The sequence below is a fragment of the Thermobia domestica genome, chromosome 16 (assembly GCF_964235325.1).
Source record: "Thermobia domestica chromosome 16, izTheDome1.hap1.1, whole genome shotgun sequence".
Taxonomy (NCBI): domain Eukaryota; kingdom Metazoa; phylum Arthropoda; class Insecta; order Zygentoma; family Lepismatidae; genus Thermobia; species Thermobia domestica.
In genome coordinates, this window is record NC_137469.1 from 110,681,387 (window position 1) to 110,698,408 (window position 17,022).

Genomic DNA, 17,022 nt, shown 5'->3' on the forward strand with positions numbered 1-17,022 from the left:
CATATAGAGTATTCATGGACACTGTGACATAAATTTAGGAGATTATTCCTTATATCGAAGGACAATAAATAATAAATGTGGATCGGAAAACTGCCAAAAATGCGAAACATTATGTTTTAAAACGTCCTGGCTTGAAAATTAATGGGACTTCTCGCAAGCGGTTCTAGGAATTATTCAAGAACTAGTATGCACCCTATCTAAATATACATATTTCACAATCGGGACTTCTCGCAAGCAGTTCTAGAAATTATTCAAGAACTAGTATGCGCCCTATTTAAATATACACATTTCACAATCCTCCGGTACAGGCGTAACTAAATGAATAACGTAAGCTGGAGATGGGGATACAATTTTAAGTATAACTGAGTATTCAGCAAGTCATCCCGTAAGACTTCATACATACCAGCAAATCACTCCGTAGTACTTCATATACACCAACAAGTTATCCAATTACGACTTCATATATACCAGCAAATCACACGATAATACTTGATGCATACAAGACACACATTGTTTAACTATCAGCCAAAAAAGTATTACACAAAAATTGTTTATAAATCATTGTATTTGTCTACTTGATATACAAAAATTCATTAGTAATACTGAAATACGAGAGTTGTTACAAAAGCTCTTAAGCCTAACTAAGAAATATCGTAATTAGTTGAACTCTCTGTGCTACCTTAATAGTTGGGCTTAGAACTTTCTTAACAACTCTCGTAGTTCCAGCAATCTACCATTTGTTAAATGCTTTTCTTTTTCCGATTTTTCTCTTTCTGTTGTTTCTTTTTCAACTTCTTAAGCTTCCACTTATTTCTCCATTTATTTTTCTTGGATTTATTCATCACAGGTTGTTTCTGCGATACTTGTTTCTTTTTTGTTTTTTTCTTCGTTACTTTCTGTACTTCAGTAGGAGGTTTAGATTGCATCTCTGCCACCTCTCCTTTGAATACATCATCCATTGGATTAAACGCATAAGCCTCCGTAGGTCTCTTCTCTTCGGCAGCTAACTTTTGTTGTACTCTGTTGATGTACTTCATGGCACTCGTCTGCGCTAGTTGAAGTCGATACTGAAAACAACAAAACATAAAATTAACCTCTTATTCCAACATTACACAAATTGACGGAGCAAAACTCATTCTCTACCCTTTCTGAATTTTTATTAGAAAAATCGATTGTACACTCAACTTCATTATTAGGTTATTAATTAAATCTACCAGGCAATTCGTTTGGGTATGGATAATCTTCACCATGTACAGTGCACTTAACGAAAGCTACCTTCTGATAGTTCGACAGAGTACGTGATGTAGCGATGGCACTGCTGCCAAAGACTCTACTTTCAAAGAGGCAGCACCTCCGACGATAAACTTAGGACGTTTAACAAGTCAGAATTCTATAGTCGTAGGACAAGATGAATGACAGAAATGCATTTCCAAACAATAATAATAATACTCGGAACAGTGGCGTGTGTAAGGGGTTTGGTTTCGGGATTCAGCTCCCTTTCAGCAAGAAATTATGAAAAAATAAACATGTACTATATTATGATATATATATATATATATATATATATATATATATATATATATATATATATATATATATATATATATATATGAGTGATTCCATTTCAAATCGTCCAGGGTGGTCCACACGACTGTCTCAGATTTAGCTTATATTTTAAAATAAGAAACTACATACAAAATTATTAGACCCATATTTTTTCTTTTTGCTGAAAAAAATTTTTTCTTCGATATACTGCCTTCCAAAATGGCCGCCCTCCTCTCGGATTGCTCGAAAAACTGAAAAACATGTCAAATTAAAACTTTTATTGTAGAGAAACGAGTGTACTTACTAACGTAATCGCAACACCAGGAAGAGTATAAAGTTGTATGTTTCAGTGGAGGGTCAAAATTCGTCTATTGATCCAATAGGAATCGCGCAATTCACTCGCAATGTTGCCAACTTTGATGAAATTTTTGCTAACTTCAAACATTTTTTTTCTGTCCTCACGAGCAATATCAACCATCTGCTTCTAGCATCGAAATCTACTCCATAAGGTGTCTTGAGAATGTAAAGGACTTACGTTTCTGATTATTATATCCCACGTTATAGCATGATGAAAAGCTAAAAATTTCATTAAGGCGCCATGTTTGGACGCCATTTTCTCAAAAAACCCACCTTTTAAAAATCTGAATTTTTTATATGTATTGGAGAAGTACCTAAGTATTTAATATCCGTTAACCGTTCATGCGGCTGCAGCCCCTAACATTCGCAATTAATTATTGAAATTTCGATTTTTGTACTTGCAATGTAAATATTTCCTATGGGCACTTAGCTCCTATACACAAGGCGATTTGAAAGGGAGTATGAAAATTTTGAAAGATGAATCCTGTCATCAAATCCAGTAGAAAAGTTCCTATAAACATTAGTCGAATTCCACTTCGTTTTCGAGTTACAGGGTTTCCAACTCGGAAACAAAATCGGCTCGCGACAATGGAAAATAAAATATAAATTTCGTGTTAAATCAGAAACTATGTGCTAAAGCTACGATGAAGTTCAGAAAATTGATTTGTATGAATATGATAATTTTTACGTGCGTTGCAATTCGGTTGTCAGTGTTGCCAACTTGCTAGAACTTTTATTTGTTTCCAAATTACACTACCTGGTTTTTATTTGATATTTGGTATTTATTAATGATTGTAAACATCACATGAATTCCCTCACATCATCACAGTTTTCGAAAACTTATATGTATTTCATTAAAAGGTTTTATCTCGTGCGTTATTGATAGTTTGTGTGATTCGGTGTCGTGAACATCGTCCTAGTGTTCTCTGGAACCATGAAAATTGTTTACACTGGTAGCATGACATTGTAGTGCACTAGTTAAGCGTTTGTGTGAATAAGAATGGGGAAGTCCTATTATAGTAAGGACCGTATTAAATGTGTTGATTATGCTAAAAGCCGTAAGATGATTGTGCACAGAAAGAATTCTAGAAAAAAAAAAAAAAAATCTTGCTGTAAAATATATGGATTGCGTACAGCGTGTCTGCCCAAACGTACTATTAGGGGAGGATGATTATTTGTGTCCTGTACACAAGGCGATTTGAAAGGCAGTATGAAAAATTTTGAGATGTGAATCCTTCACCGTAGTCTAGGTTTCGCCGATAACGGCCGTTTTAATGGGAGCACATTCATGTTTAGCATGTTAAATGTCTGGTTAATTGTTTCCAAATCTACATTCAGAGGAACAAATTCTTTATCTTGCTAGTGCATAATTTCATATTTAGCTCTTTTGTGATCACCAATATCACACACATTCACTTTATTCACAGTAAATATTCAAACCACCCTTTACACGAATAATCATCCTCTCCTAATACTATGTTTTGGCAGACGCGCTGTACGCAATACATATATTTTACCGCAAGATAAAATGTTTGTCAAGAATTCTTTCTGTACACAATTATCTTATGCCTTTTAGAGTCATCAACACATTTAATACGGTCCTTACTGTAATACACTGAGAAAAAAAAATTGTAGGTGGCGCACTTAAAAAGATAGGTTATATGCGTAATTCCTGTAATTTTTGGACAACGTACAGCAGACGTATAACTGAAAATGCATGTTTTGTAATACTTTCTGTATAAGTGTTCCATATATACGTACTTTCCGTATGAAACAATGTAGGCGGTCAGGATCTCACATACAAATGGACGTATATAACATATAGCTGACGAAGGTAACATAAGTATATGCATGTGATATACGGAAAACTGTTAGATGTCAGACATCCTGCAACGGCATGATGTAACACCTAAGGGCAGTGCCTATGTAACATCCGGATAACGTATGTTCCGTACTGATTTCTATAGTAAGCAGAGGATACCGTATATTTGTACAATATACCGCTGTACGGAAAACGGGTTTTTCTCTGTGTAGTACTTCCCCATTGTTATTCACACAAACACTGTAACTAGTGCACTACAATGTCATGTTATCAGTGAAAACAATTTCCATGGTTCCAAAGAACACTAGGACGATGTTCACGACACCGAATCTCGTAATAAACTGCTTCGTGGTTGCAGCAGAACTTCTTGATTAAGTTCGAACTTGATGCGTGGTGTTACAAGAGGTTTTGCAATAATAAAAAAATATTTCTTCTTCTTCTTCTTCTTCTTATTATTATTATTACAACTTACACAGACGTAGTTTTTATTCGACATTTTGGTTTTACTAATGATGGCAAACATCAAGTGAAATTCACTCGTAATGTTGCAAACTATAAATAACGCACGAGATAAACCTTATAATGAAATACATGTAAGTTTTCGAAAACTGAGGTGATGTGAGGAAAATTGTGCTTCATGTGATGTTTACAATCATTAATAAATACCGAATATCAAATAAAAACCACGTAGTGTAATTTGGAAACAAATAAAAGTTCTAGCAAGTTGGCAACACTGACAACCGAATTGCGACGCACGTAAGAATTATCATATTCATACAAATCAATTTTCTGAACTTCATCATAACTTTAGCACATAGTTTCTGATTTAACACGAAATTTATATTTTATTTTCCATTGTCGCGAGCCGATTTTGTTCCCGAGTTGGAAAACCTGTAACTCGAAAACGAAGCGGAATTTGACTAATGTTTATAGGAACTTTTCTACTGGATTTGATGTCAGGATTCATCTTTCAAAATTTTCATACTCCCTTTCAAATCGCCTTGTGTATAGGAGCTAAGTGCCCATAGGAAATATTTACATTGCAAGTACAAAAATCGAAATTTCAATAATTAATTGCGAATATTAGGGGCTGCAGCCGCATGAACGGTTAACGGATATTAAATACTTAGGTACTTCTCCAATACATATAAAAAATTCAGATTTTTAAAAGGTGGGGTTTTTGAGAAAATGGCGTCCAAACATGGCGTCTTAATGAAATTTTCAGCTTTTCATCATGCTATAACGTGGGATGTAATAATCAGAAACGTAAGTCCTTTACATTCTCAAGATACCTTATGGAGTAGATTTCGATGCTAGAAGCAGATGGTTGATTTTGCTCGTGAGGACAGAAAAAAAAAATGTTTGAAATTAGCAAAAATTTCATCAAAGTTGGCAACATTGCGAGTGAATTGCGCGATTCCTATTGAACCAATAGACGAATTTTGGCCCTCCAACGAAACATACAACTTTATACTCTTTCTGGTGTTGCGATTACGTTACTAAGTACACTCGTTTCTCTACAACAAAACTTTTAACTTGACATGTTTTTCAGTTTTTCGAGCAATCCGAGAGGAGGGTGGCCATTTTGGAAGGCTGTATATTGAAGGAAAAATTTTTTTCAGCAAAAAGAAAAAATATGGGTCTAATAATATTGCATGTAGATCCCATATAAAAAAAAATAAATGAAATCTGAGACTATGATGGGGACCAATTGTGGTTTGCCTGGACGATTTGAAATGGAATTGGTCATATATATATCAGGAAATGAGATTGAGTGCTTCAACCCCTTCCCCCCTTTTTTTATGAGTCTACAAGAAAACTGAATAGATTAATAAAATTGGTTTTGCATTAAGTTCAGACAATATCCGGAAATTCTGTCGTCTTATGTGATATAAAACAGGAAATGAAATCGTCATGACATGAAATCCTCACTCCTGTCTGCATGTAACAAAATCGATCTCTGTATTTTACCAACTGGAACGGATTTTGTACTTTTATCAATTCAGTCTATTATTTGTTATTTGAGTGATTAACATTTACCATATTTCGCATATTATCCATCCAGCATATTATCCTCTCAGGTTCGACATTTTATCTCTCTCAGAAAACACCGTATAGCAACGATATCCTCCCTCTGTTATAAAATCTTCCTTCCTAAAAAATTTGTTATATCGAAACCCTATCATCTTAAGTACTATGCACAGAGTTGTTCCCAATCCATGAATAAACTATCTTTCTGTAATGAATCAAGGAGAGAATTTAAAGTTGGATTCTTTTGTTGGACTGTCTATAAACGTGAAGTCGTATTGCATATTTCATGAAGTCATGTACGGTGGATTTTGGACTTGCTCATGACTTTTTCTTTTTTTTTTTTTCCGGCACGTGTTATAAGTGATACCGAAGAAGTATCGTTAGTGTCTTCAAACTTTTTTGGAATAATGCCAATAATAGTTTATTCACTGACTTCAAAAAATTCGAAGTGCGCTTGAGTATCTGTTCGATGAGGGGAAAAAGAAGGGGGTCTTGATTTCCTTTCTCGCCTTTGAAATAGCACCGTGCGTTATTTCCTGTGAATGACTTCTGCACGTTGAACCACTTGACTTATTTGGTATTGTTCCAGCATCTTCAGTCTTCTTTATTTATTTATTTATTTATTTATTTTTTGAAGGGGTAAATACATCACACACCAACTATTCACAATTAAAATTATCAGTAATTCGGAAAGAATACTTCAAACAGCATATGCTAAAACAACTATTAAACAGACATTACTATGTGATAACAAAAAACAACTATTGGCAGACGATTCAACATTCAACTACCGGCAACAGTGCGGACAGTGACCTTGGTTGCCTAGAAACAGCGTGACAGAATAATACAGTGATTGGCGAACTATTCTCCCTTTCGTTTCGTTTTGTAGCTATCTGTCAGAGGCCAGCTTTCGTTAATTGCACTGTAATAGCAACCACTATGATAGTACAAGTCATTTTTTGTTGATAAAACATGGGAATTTAATTTGTTGAACTGGCCACAATGAATAATGCTGTTGACTGTTCTACGCAGATGAAATGTAAATTATCGTATTTATTCGAATATAAGCGCCCGCTTTTTCTTCTTCAAAATTTTTGGCCTAAAATCTTGAGGGGGTGGGGGGGAGCGTTTATAATTACAAAGTTGGTCCGATAAACAAAACAGTCAGAATAATTAACTTTCACAAAATGCATCTCAAGTAAAAGAATTGGGTAAGGGGAAAAGGGAACGTACCTCCATTGTTAATCACAACGTACTGCCATTGAATTTTCCCCTGTCAAAATGAGGAAGGGGAACGAAAATTGCTACCTATGATCTGAGAATGCTGACACGAGTGATGAGACTTATCGTAACACCATTGTCGGTCACAGATTTAGAATACTGTCAATTTAATTTTTCTGTGTTAAAATACGATAGGATCGGAGAATGAAAATGAGTTGGAAATGTTAACAACGTAAAACTCAAAACTCTTCAATTCGTAACACTGTATGTGTAAGTCCAAACTTGTATTTTTCAGAATGGATGCAAGTAGTGCCTAAGTCTCTCTGGGGTCGTAGAGGGCTGCTTATATCCGCATATTTATACGGATTCTCAAAACGGATCAAAATTTTTAGGATGGCGTTTATATTTGAGAAAATACGATACGCTGCTTTAAAAAAAAGCACCTGCCAGAAATCAGCAGCAGGCTAATGTGACCTTTGATATACTCAATTTGGGAGTGCTACGCAGATAAAATAAATATAGTTTTCAGTACGGGATGTGTATTGACATAATATTAATATTATGTATATATAATTAAACTTTTTAACCAACTAACTTTTATATTTAGTCTAATGTTTGCAGAAACACCAACTATGATTTGAGTTTTATTCATCTTTCTTTCTTTCTTTACACTCTTAATTGACTTCAATAATTAAGAGAAGTTCACCGTTATCCATAATTACCGTTACCGTTTCCCATAATTTCATTTGTATACTACCTTCCCATATTGTACCAAAATGTTTCCTCCCCATAGACCTTCCAATTCTTAACGCTATTTCTCTTGCAAAAACTTTTGATTACTCCACTAAATCACAGACTGCGAAATGCTTACGCAGACTAAATTGTGATTCCTTTCACAAAGCTATCTGTATGCGTATATAAAGTGCGTGTCATAAGAAAATGTCTCCATCTATCAGTGAAAATACTAACATATCATTTGCCTGGTGATATGTTAGTATTTATCAATATCTAATAACCTCAATTTTCTTCACTTTAATCTATTAACAAAAACATTCACTTACCTTAGAAGGAGATACATAAAATGGATTTTCCCATAGAGTCTCTCCACCAAAGCTGGATTTAAATATTTTGATTGGGTTTAATACAAAACGGGGACCTAGAAAAAAAAAAAAAAAAATCACTGATAAATGTCATAATCCTGTACGTCCGAAATTACACTATTATCAGATTAAATCTAACTTCCCTATTATAAAATATTTATAAAGGATACATTAAAAATTAAATAAAATATCTATAATACAGTGAAACCTCTGAATAACGACGCTTGATGGGAAATAATTATTTGCTCGTAAATGAGAGTTGTCACGGAGATTACACAAATTTTGATTGCTTACAGCTTATGTGGTAAATGTATGCACTACACAGCAAATACCTTAATTATAAATGTAAATATACGTCAATTTCGTCACACTGTACTGAGTGAAAGCAATTTGTTGTGGACAGAGAGAGAGAGAGAGAGAGAGAGACTGACTCTTCAAGTTCAGATAGCAACTGTTCTGTTTCCGGGTTATGATTAACCAGGTCATCGATTTATAGCAAAGATATTTTGTAGAAAAAGGTATTTCCAATCTACTGTAATGCGCCACAAATTTATTTTCAAATTGCAGAGAGTATTTTCTGTATTACATAAGTATGAATTGAAGAGTAATTATCCCTTATGAAGAGGTTACTACAATGTTAAGTATCCTTAAAGGTATGCCAATATCATGGAGATATCACTGTATAAATACTTACTATCCATTTCATAAAGATAGGCCCCTGACTTGGCGGTGCTGCCGTGACGTCCAGTCATAACTTATATTACATTGTCGTACCTCGTTGGAATTGTTGGAATGTTGTCTTTTCAATACTTAAGACATACAAATTTTCTTTGTACTGTGTAGTGAGAAAAAAATATTAATGAAAAAGTGCGTATTTTTTCGTACTTTTTTGGTAAATCAATGTTTATAGGACTATATCTCGGAAAGGAGATAACAAAATAATTTCCTGTGCACCATATGTAGATGCATATGTTACCTGTAAGTTCTGAAAATTTCATTACTGAACACGTAGTAGTTTTCTTGTTATTCAGTAAAAAGTGAGACATCATTATCTCTGAATTGCTGCGGTGTATTAACAATCTTAAAAAACTTTTAGAAAGATCTTAAAGTAGCTTTTTCAACCAAACTGTTTTGACTTGTTTTAGAAGATCAACAATCACAAATATGACATTATGATTTTCTCAGCTTTGCGCCCTTCGCTATCGCAGTTTATACGGAGTGCTACGTTGCCACATTTTCCTGGCGCGTATACACTCTCAGACGGACGGGCATTTAAACTTGTCACGCACACTGTCCGGCACTTTTTAGATATATTTTTAAAATTTTATGTCTCCACAGATTTTAAACCAATTTCTTAGAAATTAACAGGATATACAGAAAATGTGCCAAATGTTCAAAATTAGAAAAGCGAACTCTTATTTTGTTTGGGTTTGCATGTGATGGTCTTCGAAAATTTGTTGCTTTTTGTCAGTTTTTCACTTACTGCACGCAGTACAAAATACACTTGCACAGAAACAAATACAAGCATAAACTTTATTATATGATACAACCTTAGTTGATATGTAATATTGAGTTTACACTTCACAGAAGATCTGTTCCACCACTTGACAGACATACTAATAGCTCTTGCGTAGTTGATTTGTAAAAATCGCGTAAAGCTGGCTTCCGTGCAAGGCTTATGTGAATAATTAGTGTAAAAAGTTCCTGGTTTTTAATTAAAGTAACACGCTTTCATTTAGAAAACAAAGATTTTTGTTTTAGTATTTTTTCTTTTTCTCAATCTGCTGTTTTTGCGTATTGATTCATAACTTTTACTACTATTCCTGGGAGAGCTCATGTAGTTTGGATTTCACGTTAATCAGTAGGTCGACGTCAGCCTCACTGCTGAACAGGACGTTCAACTCAAAATCAATTCAACTTTTTTTAACTATAAAACTTCATCGGTAAAAACAGCTGAAACAGTTTATATGCGGAATACTCTGTAGATAACCCAGCATTTTGATCAATTCCCGGGATACCACTAAACAGGGGTTTTGCATTTACTTGAATTTTATCGCTCCAAGCTACATCAGAATCTGTCTTTGAATAGGAACGACACGTTTTTTTCTCTCTTTCCCGGCGCAGCCGCAGGTTCACTTGAAACAGAGTTACTATCTTGTTCACTCCCGAATACGCCACTGAGCACAGAATAATCAATGTCATTACTATTCATTACTAACTCATAACCGTCTGAGTCGGAGTCATTCATCAGTTCTGCAATTTCATTATCGCTAAAAATTTTGCCTCTTCTTTTTGTAATACCGCCGCTCGTAAAGGAATATCCATATATATATATATATATATATATATATATATATATTTTAATCAAAAACCACGACATATACTAAGGAAAATATAAATGCCCATTCGTCCGTCTCATTGCAATGAACCCATATGGTGTGAGTGCATGTCTAAGTTTTTGACGCCTACGAACCGAAGGGAAGTGTTGAAGGCGTAATCAGTGCAACGTGATTAGACGCAAATACAGCCCTCGTCACCTACACATTGCATAGTTTTCTTTCGTTGAAAGAAAACAAAGGACCCATTCTGTGTTATTGTATACATTCGGCAGGGGAATTGATCGCAGAACTTGGGTGAACACGTGATTGCCAAGGATACATTTCTTTTTAACCTTTAACATGTTCGTAAGCTGGAAAGTGTGTATACTGATAGATCTTGAAGTAAAAATGGAGCCATTGTTAATAAGTGTACAGGAAGATAACAGGAGCAGCGATGAGTCAACAAACCCATTACGAAAGTGAATGAAGTAAATAGATTAAGAGATGAGTTTTTGGATGTTTTACTTCAACGTTTTATTTCGATTAAATTGAGATGTGTAATGCATTATTATTATTTTTATGATGTTGTGAAAGGTTATAATAAATACTTTTTCCTATTACATTCTTATGAAGTAAGCTTCGCGCTACAAGCTTCCTGAACGCGACAACACTGCACGACAGCGTTGCCGCACTTCCACTTACTGTATGCTGTTTCTTCATATAAGCGCGGGGAATTTAAAGATTGGGCTGCAACATGGCTCACCGCTTAACGCAGAGAACATGTTGAAGTAAAAGAATTTTTTTAAAAAATAAATACTCTAAAACTAAACCCTTTTTTGTTAATAGTTCCAAATATTTGGAACACTAGACTTCCAAATTTTCGAGCAGTGTTTTGTACGTTTCTCTAACTACCATGGTAAAGGAGATCAGAGCGTCGTACATTTGTTTTAATTACACAAAAAGTATCAAGTGATGAAAATTGAAATTCTCACAACTTACAGTTAATGGATGCATCTACATATTGTACACAGGAAATTATTTCACGTGATCTCTTTTCTGAGATATAGTACTATAAACATTGATCTACCAAAAAAGTACGAAAAAATACGCACTTTTTCATTAATTTTTATTTTTTTCTCACTACATAGTACAAAGAAAATTTGTATGTCTTAAGTATTGAAAAGACAACATTTCAGGAATTCCAACGAGGTACGACAATGTAATATAAGTTTTGACTGTACGTCACGGCAGCACCACGAAGTCAGGGGCCTATCTTTATGAAATGGATAGTAGGTAGGGTACAGAATCTTCCGAGTTGACCTATCACCATGAGGCGACTGGGAAGCTACTTAAATTATAAGATGGAGAACTCCGTCTAGAAAGCCAGAAATAAACACTGATGACGCACTACCCAATTCAATGTGCACCATGTAATCCGGGTAGATAATTCCAGAAGACAATCACACGCACTACCTGATTAAGAACGAAGTGGTTCCTCAAATCAGAAACAGAATCTTCAATGATCTGTCAAATATTTACGATATGAAAGATCCAAAATTCCAAACGTTCTAAATTGTATTCACGGTTACTTGGTTCTAAGAAACATCCGAGCTATGTAAAGCCACGTTATCCAACATCTATTTACAATAGGTTAATAATGACTTCGATCATTACAAAAATTTAGGATAACTAAATAACACCATATATATTATACTAAATAATAAACAAAATCCTTCAAATGTATAGCATAGTCCATATCAATTTACGTATGGGGAGTCACCTTGATGTTATTGAATTTATAGTACGGAAGGTATAACGTCGTTGGCTTCCCGTGAAAAGTTGTAGTGACGTTTATGGGGAGTTGCCAGCTTGGTTACTCGTGGCTCGCTGATTGGCTTGCCTCCCAGTAACGAGCAGGTCGAAGCGCGGGAAGCCAACGACGTTACACCTTCTGGACTTTAACAGTTATTGAAATTCACGCCAAAATGAGATTTTTTTTTTTTTTTTCAATTGCTTGAGATTCATTCGGGCCATTTCTCACGTGCAATTTTTGGCAAAATATTAACATGCTCTATCTCGGGAACGGTTTAAGATATTTTGTTGCTCTTTGTTTTATTTGGAAGATAATTTACCGATTCAAATTATATTCTCCGTTTTGAAATACGTGTCCAAGTTCTCATGCTGTAGTCTTCTATTCTTTTAAATTCATTTCCAAAATGCCAACTCCTAAAATTTTGATTTTTTGACTGTTGATCAGTACCATACAGTACTACATTCCCCGAAAACTTACATTTTGAATATAACAGGTTTTGTGAACTGTGGCGGACCGGCGATATGCTTTTATTTAGTTGGTACCCACAAAAAAGTTTCGTAACGACCTGAAGTTTTTCTTTAGAAAAATGGTTAGTAAAAGCTTTTGTAAATTTACATGTAATCTGAGCGGATATATCACAAACAGAACAGAAATTTAGCTATTAATTAAAAGAAGTTTTTAGCTTTATATAGGGGCACGAGATTTTCGCACAAAGAATTTGAAAATTTCGCGTTTTGTCGCATTTTGTAGCTCTTGTGGAAAAGATACTCCCCGACATTTTTACAATTGTTCCTTTTATTCATAGATCACTACAGAAATAAACCATTAATTAAATACATTTAATATTCCACTTGACATTGTAAATTTCACTTATAGAAAATTGTATTTTTTAATATCAAACTGAAGGAAAATCAGTAACTAAACTTACTATGAGTAGGAAAATTTTGCTGTCTTCTGAAACACATAGCACAAGTTATATTTAAACATTAAACATAACAACGTTACATGTTTCCACATTTTCCTCCTGCATTTTTGTACGTTTGTCACTTATCACTAGTTCATACCACTAATCACTAGTTGGCAATGCTTGTTGGAAATCACACATATGTAAGTGCATTTATAACAAAATTCAAACAATCATTACTTCGGAACTTTTACCTACTCAAATCATTCACTACACTGCACTTTCCAGACGAATCACTTGCCAAGAGTTCATAGGCCACTTTGTAAAACTCAAATACAGTACTTCATAATCAGTTGCTTACATTTTTTTAAATGAAGGCAAAGCTTTAAAAAAACTTCCTTAACGCAACAATGTCTGGTTCACTACTACACAATTACAGAAGGATCAAAAATAGCTTTCCCAAAGCATCATATACTTCTTTAGTTTGGGAGTCTTTTCTTTGGGAATATGATCTTTTTGCACATCTTTTAAAGTCACATTCAACACTAGCCCTCTTTTCACTTGGTAACAAACGTAAGTGCGCGTTAATCTTTTTTTTACCAAAGAGGCCCTGCCGCGAAACGTTCAATCGAGTGCTGAGTCTATCGAGATGACTACTCAATAGATGTGATGTCGGAGATTTATCCGTCTCAGTGAAAGTTATAAAATCAAAAGAAAGAAAAAAAAAAAGAAGAAGAAAAAACAGGCTTTAAAACTAGCTTCTTGTCTTGAAAATAACTGTTGGCGTTTTAGCTTGAGGATTTAGATCGTCGCATTTTGAAAGGAGCTAATCTAGTGGTTCTAAGTATTTGTCTAAATACTGCACAGCATGGAACCAACTATTCCACCTAGTCAGAACAGGCTCGGGAAACAAACTTGGGTTCAAGATCAGGATACTTCTCTTTAAGAAAACTCTGGCACTTACTTTTGCGTTTCCTTGCGTTCAAAAATGCATTTTTCAATTTGCACACAAAATTATAAAGTTCTTTCAAAGTGTTCTGCCAGATATCTCCAAGTTCACTTTGTGTGACCAACACTGTACATGAACCACGTGTGTTCCATTATTACAGACAACGTATCGAAGCACTTGTACATATACCGTGCATCGTTCGAAACAAAACCGAGAATATTCTCATACTCAATGCTAATTAAAACGGCTCCTCCCCATCCAGGTGCGACGGTGATGGGCAACACATTCTCTATAGCTGTGTCCGAATTACCCAAAATGCACCGTTCATGCCACGTTCTACCGTTCCGTCAGCGGAAATTGGCGTTTTAAAATTAACGAAAAGGTATTTTAACCCTTTATTGCACGAATTAATTTTGGTCGTGTTGAAATTATTTTTCCTTTTTCTTTTTTTTATTCATTACGTAGACAAATGTACATAATATCCAATAATATGATTTTTTTATGTTTTTACTTCTGGAGTGTCAAGTTACAGGATCGATGCTGTGGTTGTATTACATTAGTGAAAACAGAGTTTAGTGTCAATATCAGCAGAAACCATGTAGTATGGAAGACTGTGAAACAATGATATATTTTTTTTAATGTTAAGAGAACAAAAACACGCTTTGTGAAAAAACTTACAAGTAACAAACGTGCACGTTTTGTGCTTTGTGTATGCTTTTTGATGCTCGCTGTCCGACCTATGTCACTAGACGAAAACTGTGTGGTAGAAAGCTTAACTCCATTGGTGCCACATGGCATCAGCGTGCTCTATACGCTAATATACACATTTTAAAATTATTATTATTATTGTTATTGATTCACTATGATGCCAATTGGCATCAAAATGCATTTTAGGGTTAAAATTTCGCGTTTTATTGCGCAGCGGAAACCAACGAAAATACAAACAGAATATCATAAAATGCCACGAAACTGAAAATTACTTAATTCTGACGCATTTCATTTTATTTTATCACACTTGCGAAAAACTCATGCCTCTAGCTTTATAGGATAGCGCTGGCCTCGGCCAAGACTAAACTTCAAATAGCTTTTTTTTTCTTTCTTTTTTTTTCTTCTTCTTCTTCTTCAGAGATTTGATAGTTACAAACCTAGGCCATTTTACAGGTAATAAATTAAAGAGTTTACTTCATTGCAGAGTAACTGCATTTATCATGTTAAAATCTATACAGGTTCCAAAAGCATGTGATGTACCTGTCTTTGAAAAGATATATATAACAATGTAGTTTTACTTACACGACTGAAACAGAGTTTTTGGATATCGGAGCTTTTGCTAAACAGAATAAGCGATTTTTAAAAACCGAGAGACTTGGAGGGCAAGAACCAGATATTCGGTTAGTTTTTCTAGGATAATTTAATTACAACCCAAAGGAAGTAAAAGGTTGGGTATTAAGACTTTTATCGCCTGTCCCATAGTCAATGGCGTTATTTATAGGAGCTGTTTTAACCAGGCCTACGTCTAAAGTGACTGAGATAGTTTACTACCTGAAGTATTGTGTTTTACCGAACTACTAGATTGTGAACCAAATGGTTTGAGGTAAGAGCTACTTGTTGACTGATTGTTCGAAGAACAAGCTTTCAGCCAAGGTATATGGTAAGGAATATGTGGATTGTTTGTTGAAAGGTCGGCAAAGACGATCGCAAGCTTTTGGCGAGACATGATTTCGAGGATGACTCTTGGCAAAGAGGGGTGCTAAAATAACCAGCGATTAGCGATACGTTAGCCAATTGCGTACTCAACTTGACTCCAAATTTCCATCTATACATGAATATAAGCTATTTCCTGCTTTTGGTTATTTTGGAACTGTCAATTCTCTCTTTCGTCTGAATTATTACACACACAGACGATAACTCGACAAATTATCACTGAAAACTTACCTATTTCTGCCAATGAGCCGTCTTCTTCCATTATTTGGTAGTTTCTGAACCAAATTCTATTGTCTAAAACTGAGAACGTAAGAACATGATCTATGAACGGCTGACTTTTCGGGTGATAGTTCGGCGTCGAAAACACCTGCAAGGTAAATGCCAAATCACAATTTTATCTAATATGGTAAAAGAATGAAAAACAATGGTCTAAAAATTACATATCTCTATAAGAGAATCGATCAATGACTATCATTGGAAGCCATTAAAACTAAGTATCCACTGTGCAAACTATCATGTTAAACATAAATAAAAAAGTAAAATTTACCTCTTATATTTTTCGTGAGTTATATTATTTATTCATGATTATAATTTCAGCTTACTGATTCTGCAGCTATCGACAGGTCAGTTTTTACAATGTTTTTATCAGATTACTTTTCTGTTTGATTGTTAGTTTCAAATCTTACAACTTCAATTTCACACACTCCCATACTAACTATAACTCAGAAATTGTACATAGATATATAAAAATTAACATAATACAATACTTTCACAGTATTCACTATAGCTTGTTGTTTTACTCTAAAATTAATTACGTTATTACAATTGTATTTAAATTGTGTATACGCGTAGGCAACATTAGTTGATTACATATTACTTGAATAGAAGGTAGAGTGTTCGAAACCCCTCTGACGGAAAAGTTAAGAACTACTGCATTTACAAGAAATCACATACATTTTTAAGTTATAGAGTTAGAAATGATGGTAGAATATTGAATAAAGATTTTAAAAAAATAATAGCCATAAACAGGTATTTTAAAAAAATAATTCAAAAACAATGCGTGTATAAAATTCACTAAAAAAGGAGAAAGTAGCTTTTTGGTGGGTTAGAATGAAGCAATGAAACAAAGACTAAAAACACTGCATGCGATTTAACAGAACGTAGTGTAACCTTTTTGATTGCGCCAACAGACTGACAAATAATCTTGTGCGCTTGTAACGGTTATTTTAAAGATTGAATGTTTTCAATTTAAGAATATGTT

The 17,022-nt window shown here is 34.4% G+C and overlaps 1 protein-coding gene across 1 annotated transcript in view; it reads right to left on the minus strand.

The window, feature by feature from the left end:
- Positions 1-547: 547 nt before the first annotated feature.
- Positions 548-17,022, minus strand: part of LOC145673345 (ribosome biogenesis protein BRX1 homolog) — a 28,130-nt gene continuing 11,655 nt past the window's right edge. Inside the window, exons 5-7 of the mRNA XM_081742967.1 lie at positions 15,993-16,128; positions 8,038-8,132; positions 548-1,067 (exon numbers count right to left, since the gene is read on the minus strand). Coding sequence (XP_081599093.1) covers positions 741-1,067; positions 8,038-8,132; positions 15,993-16,128 — 558 coding nt within the window. The 3' untranslated portion in view covers positions 548-740. The remainder of the gene's footprint in view (positions 1,068-8,037; positions 8,133-15,992; positions 16,129-17,022) is intronic.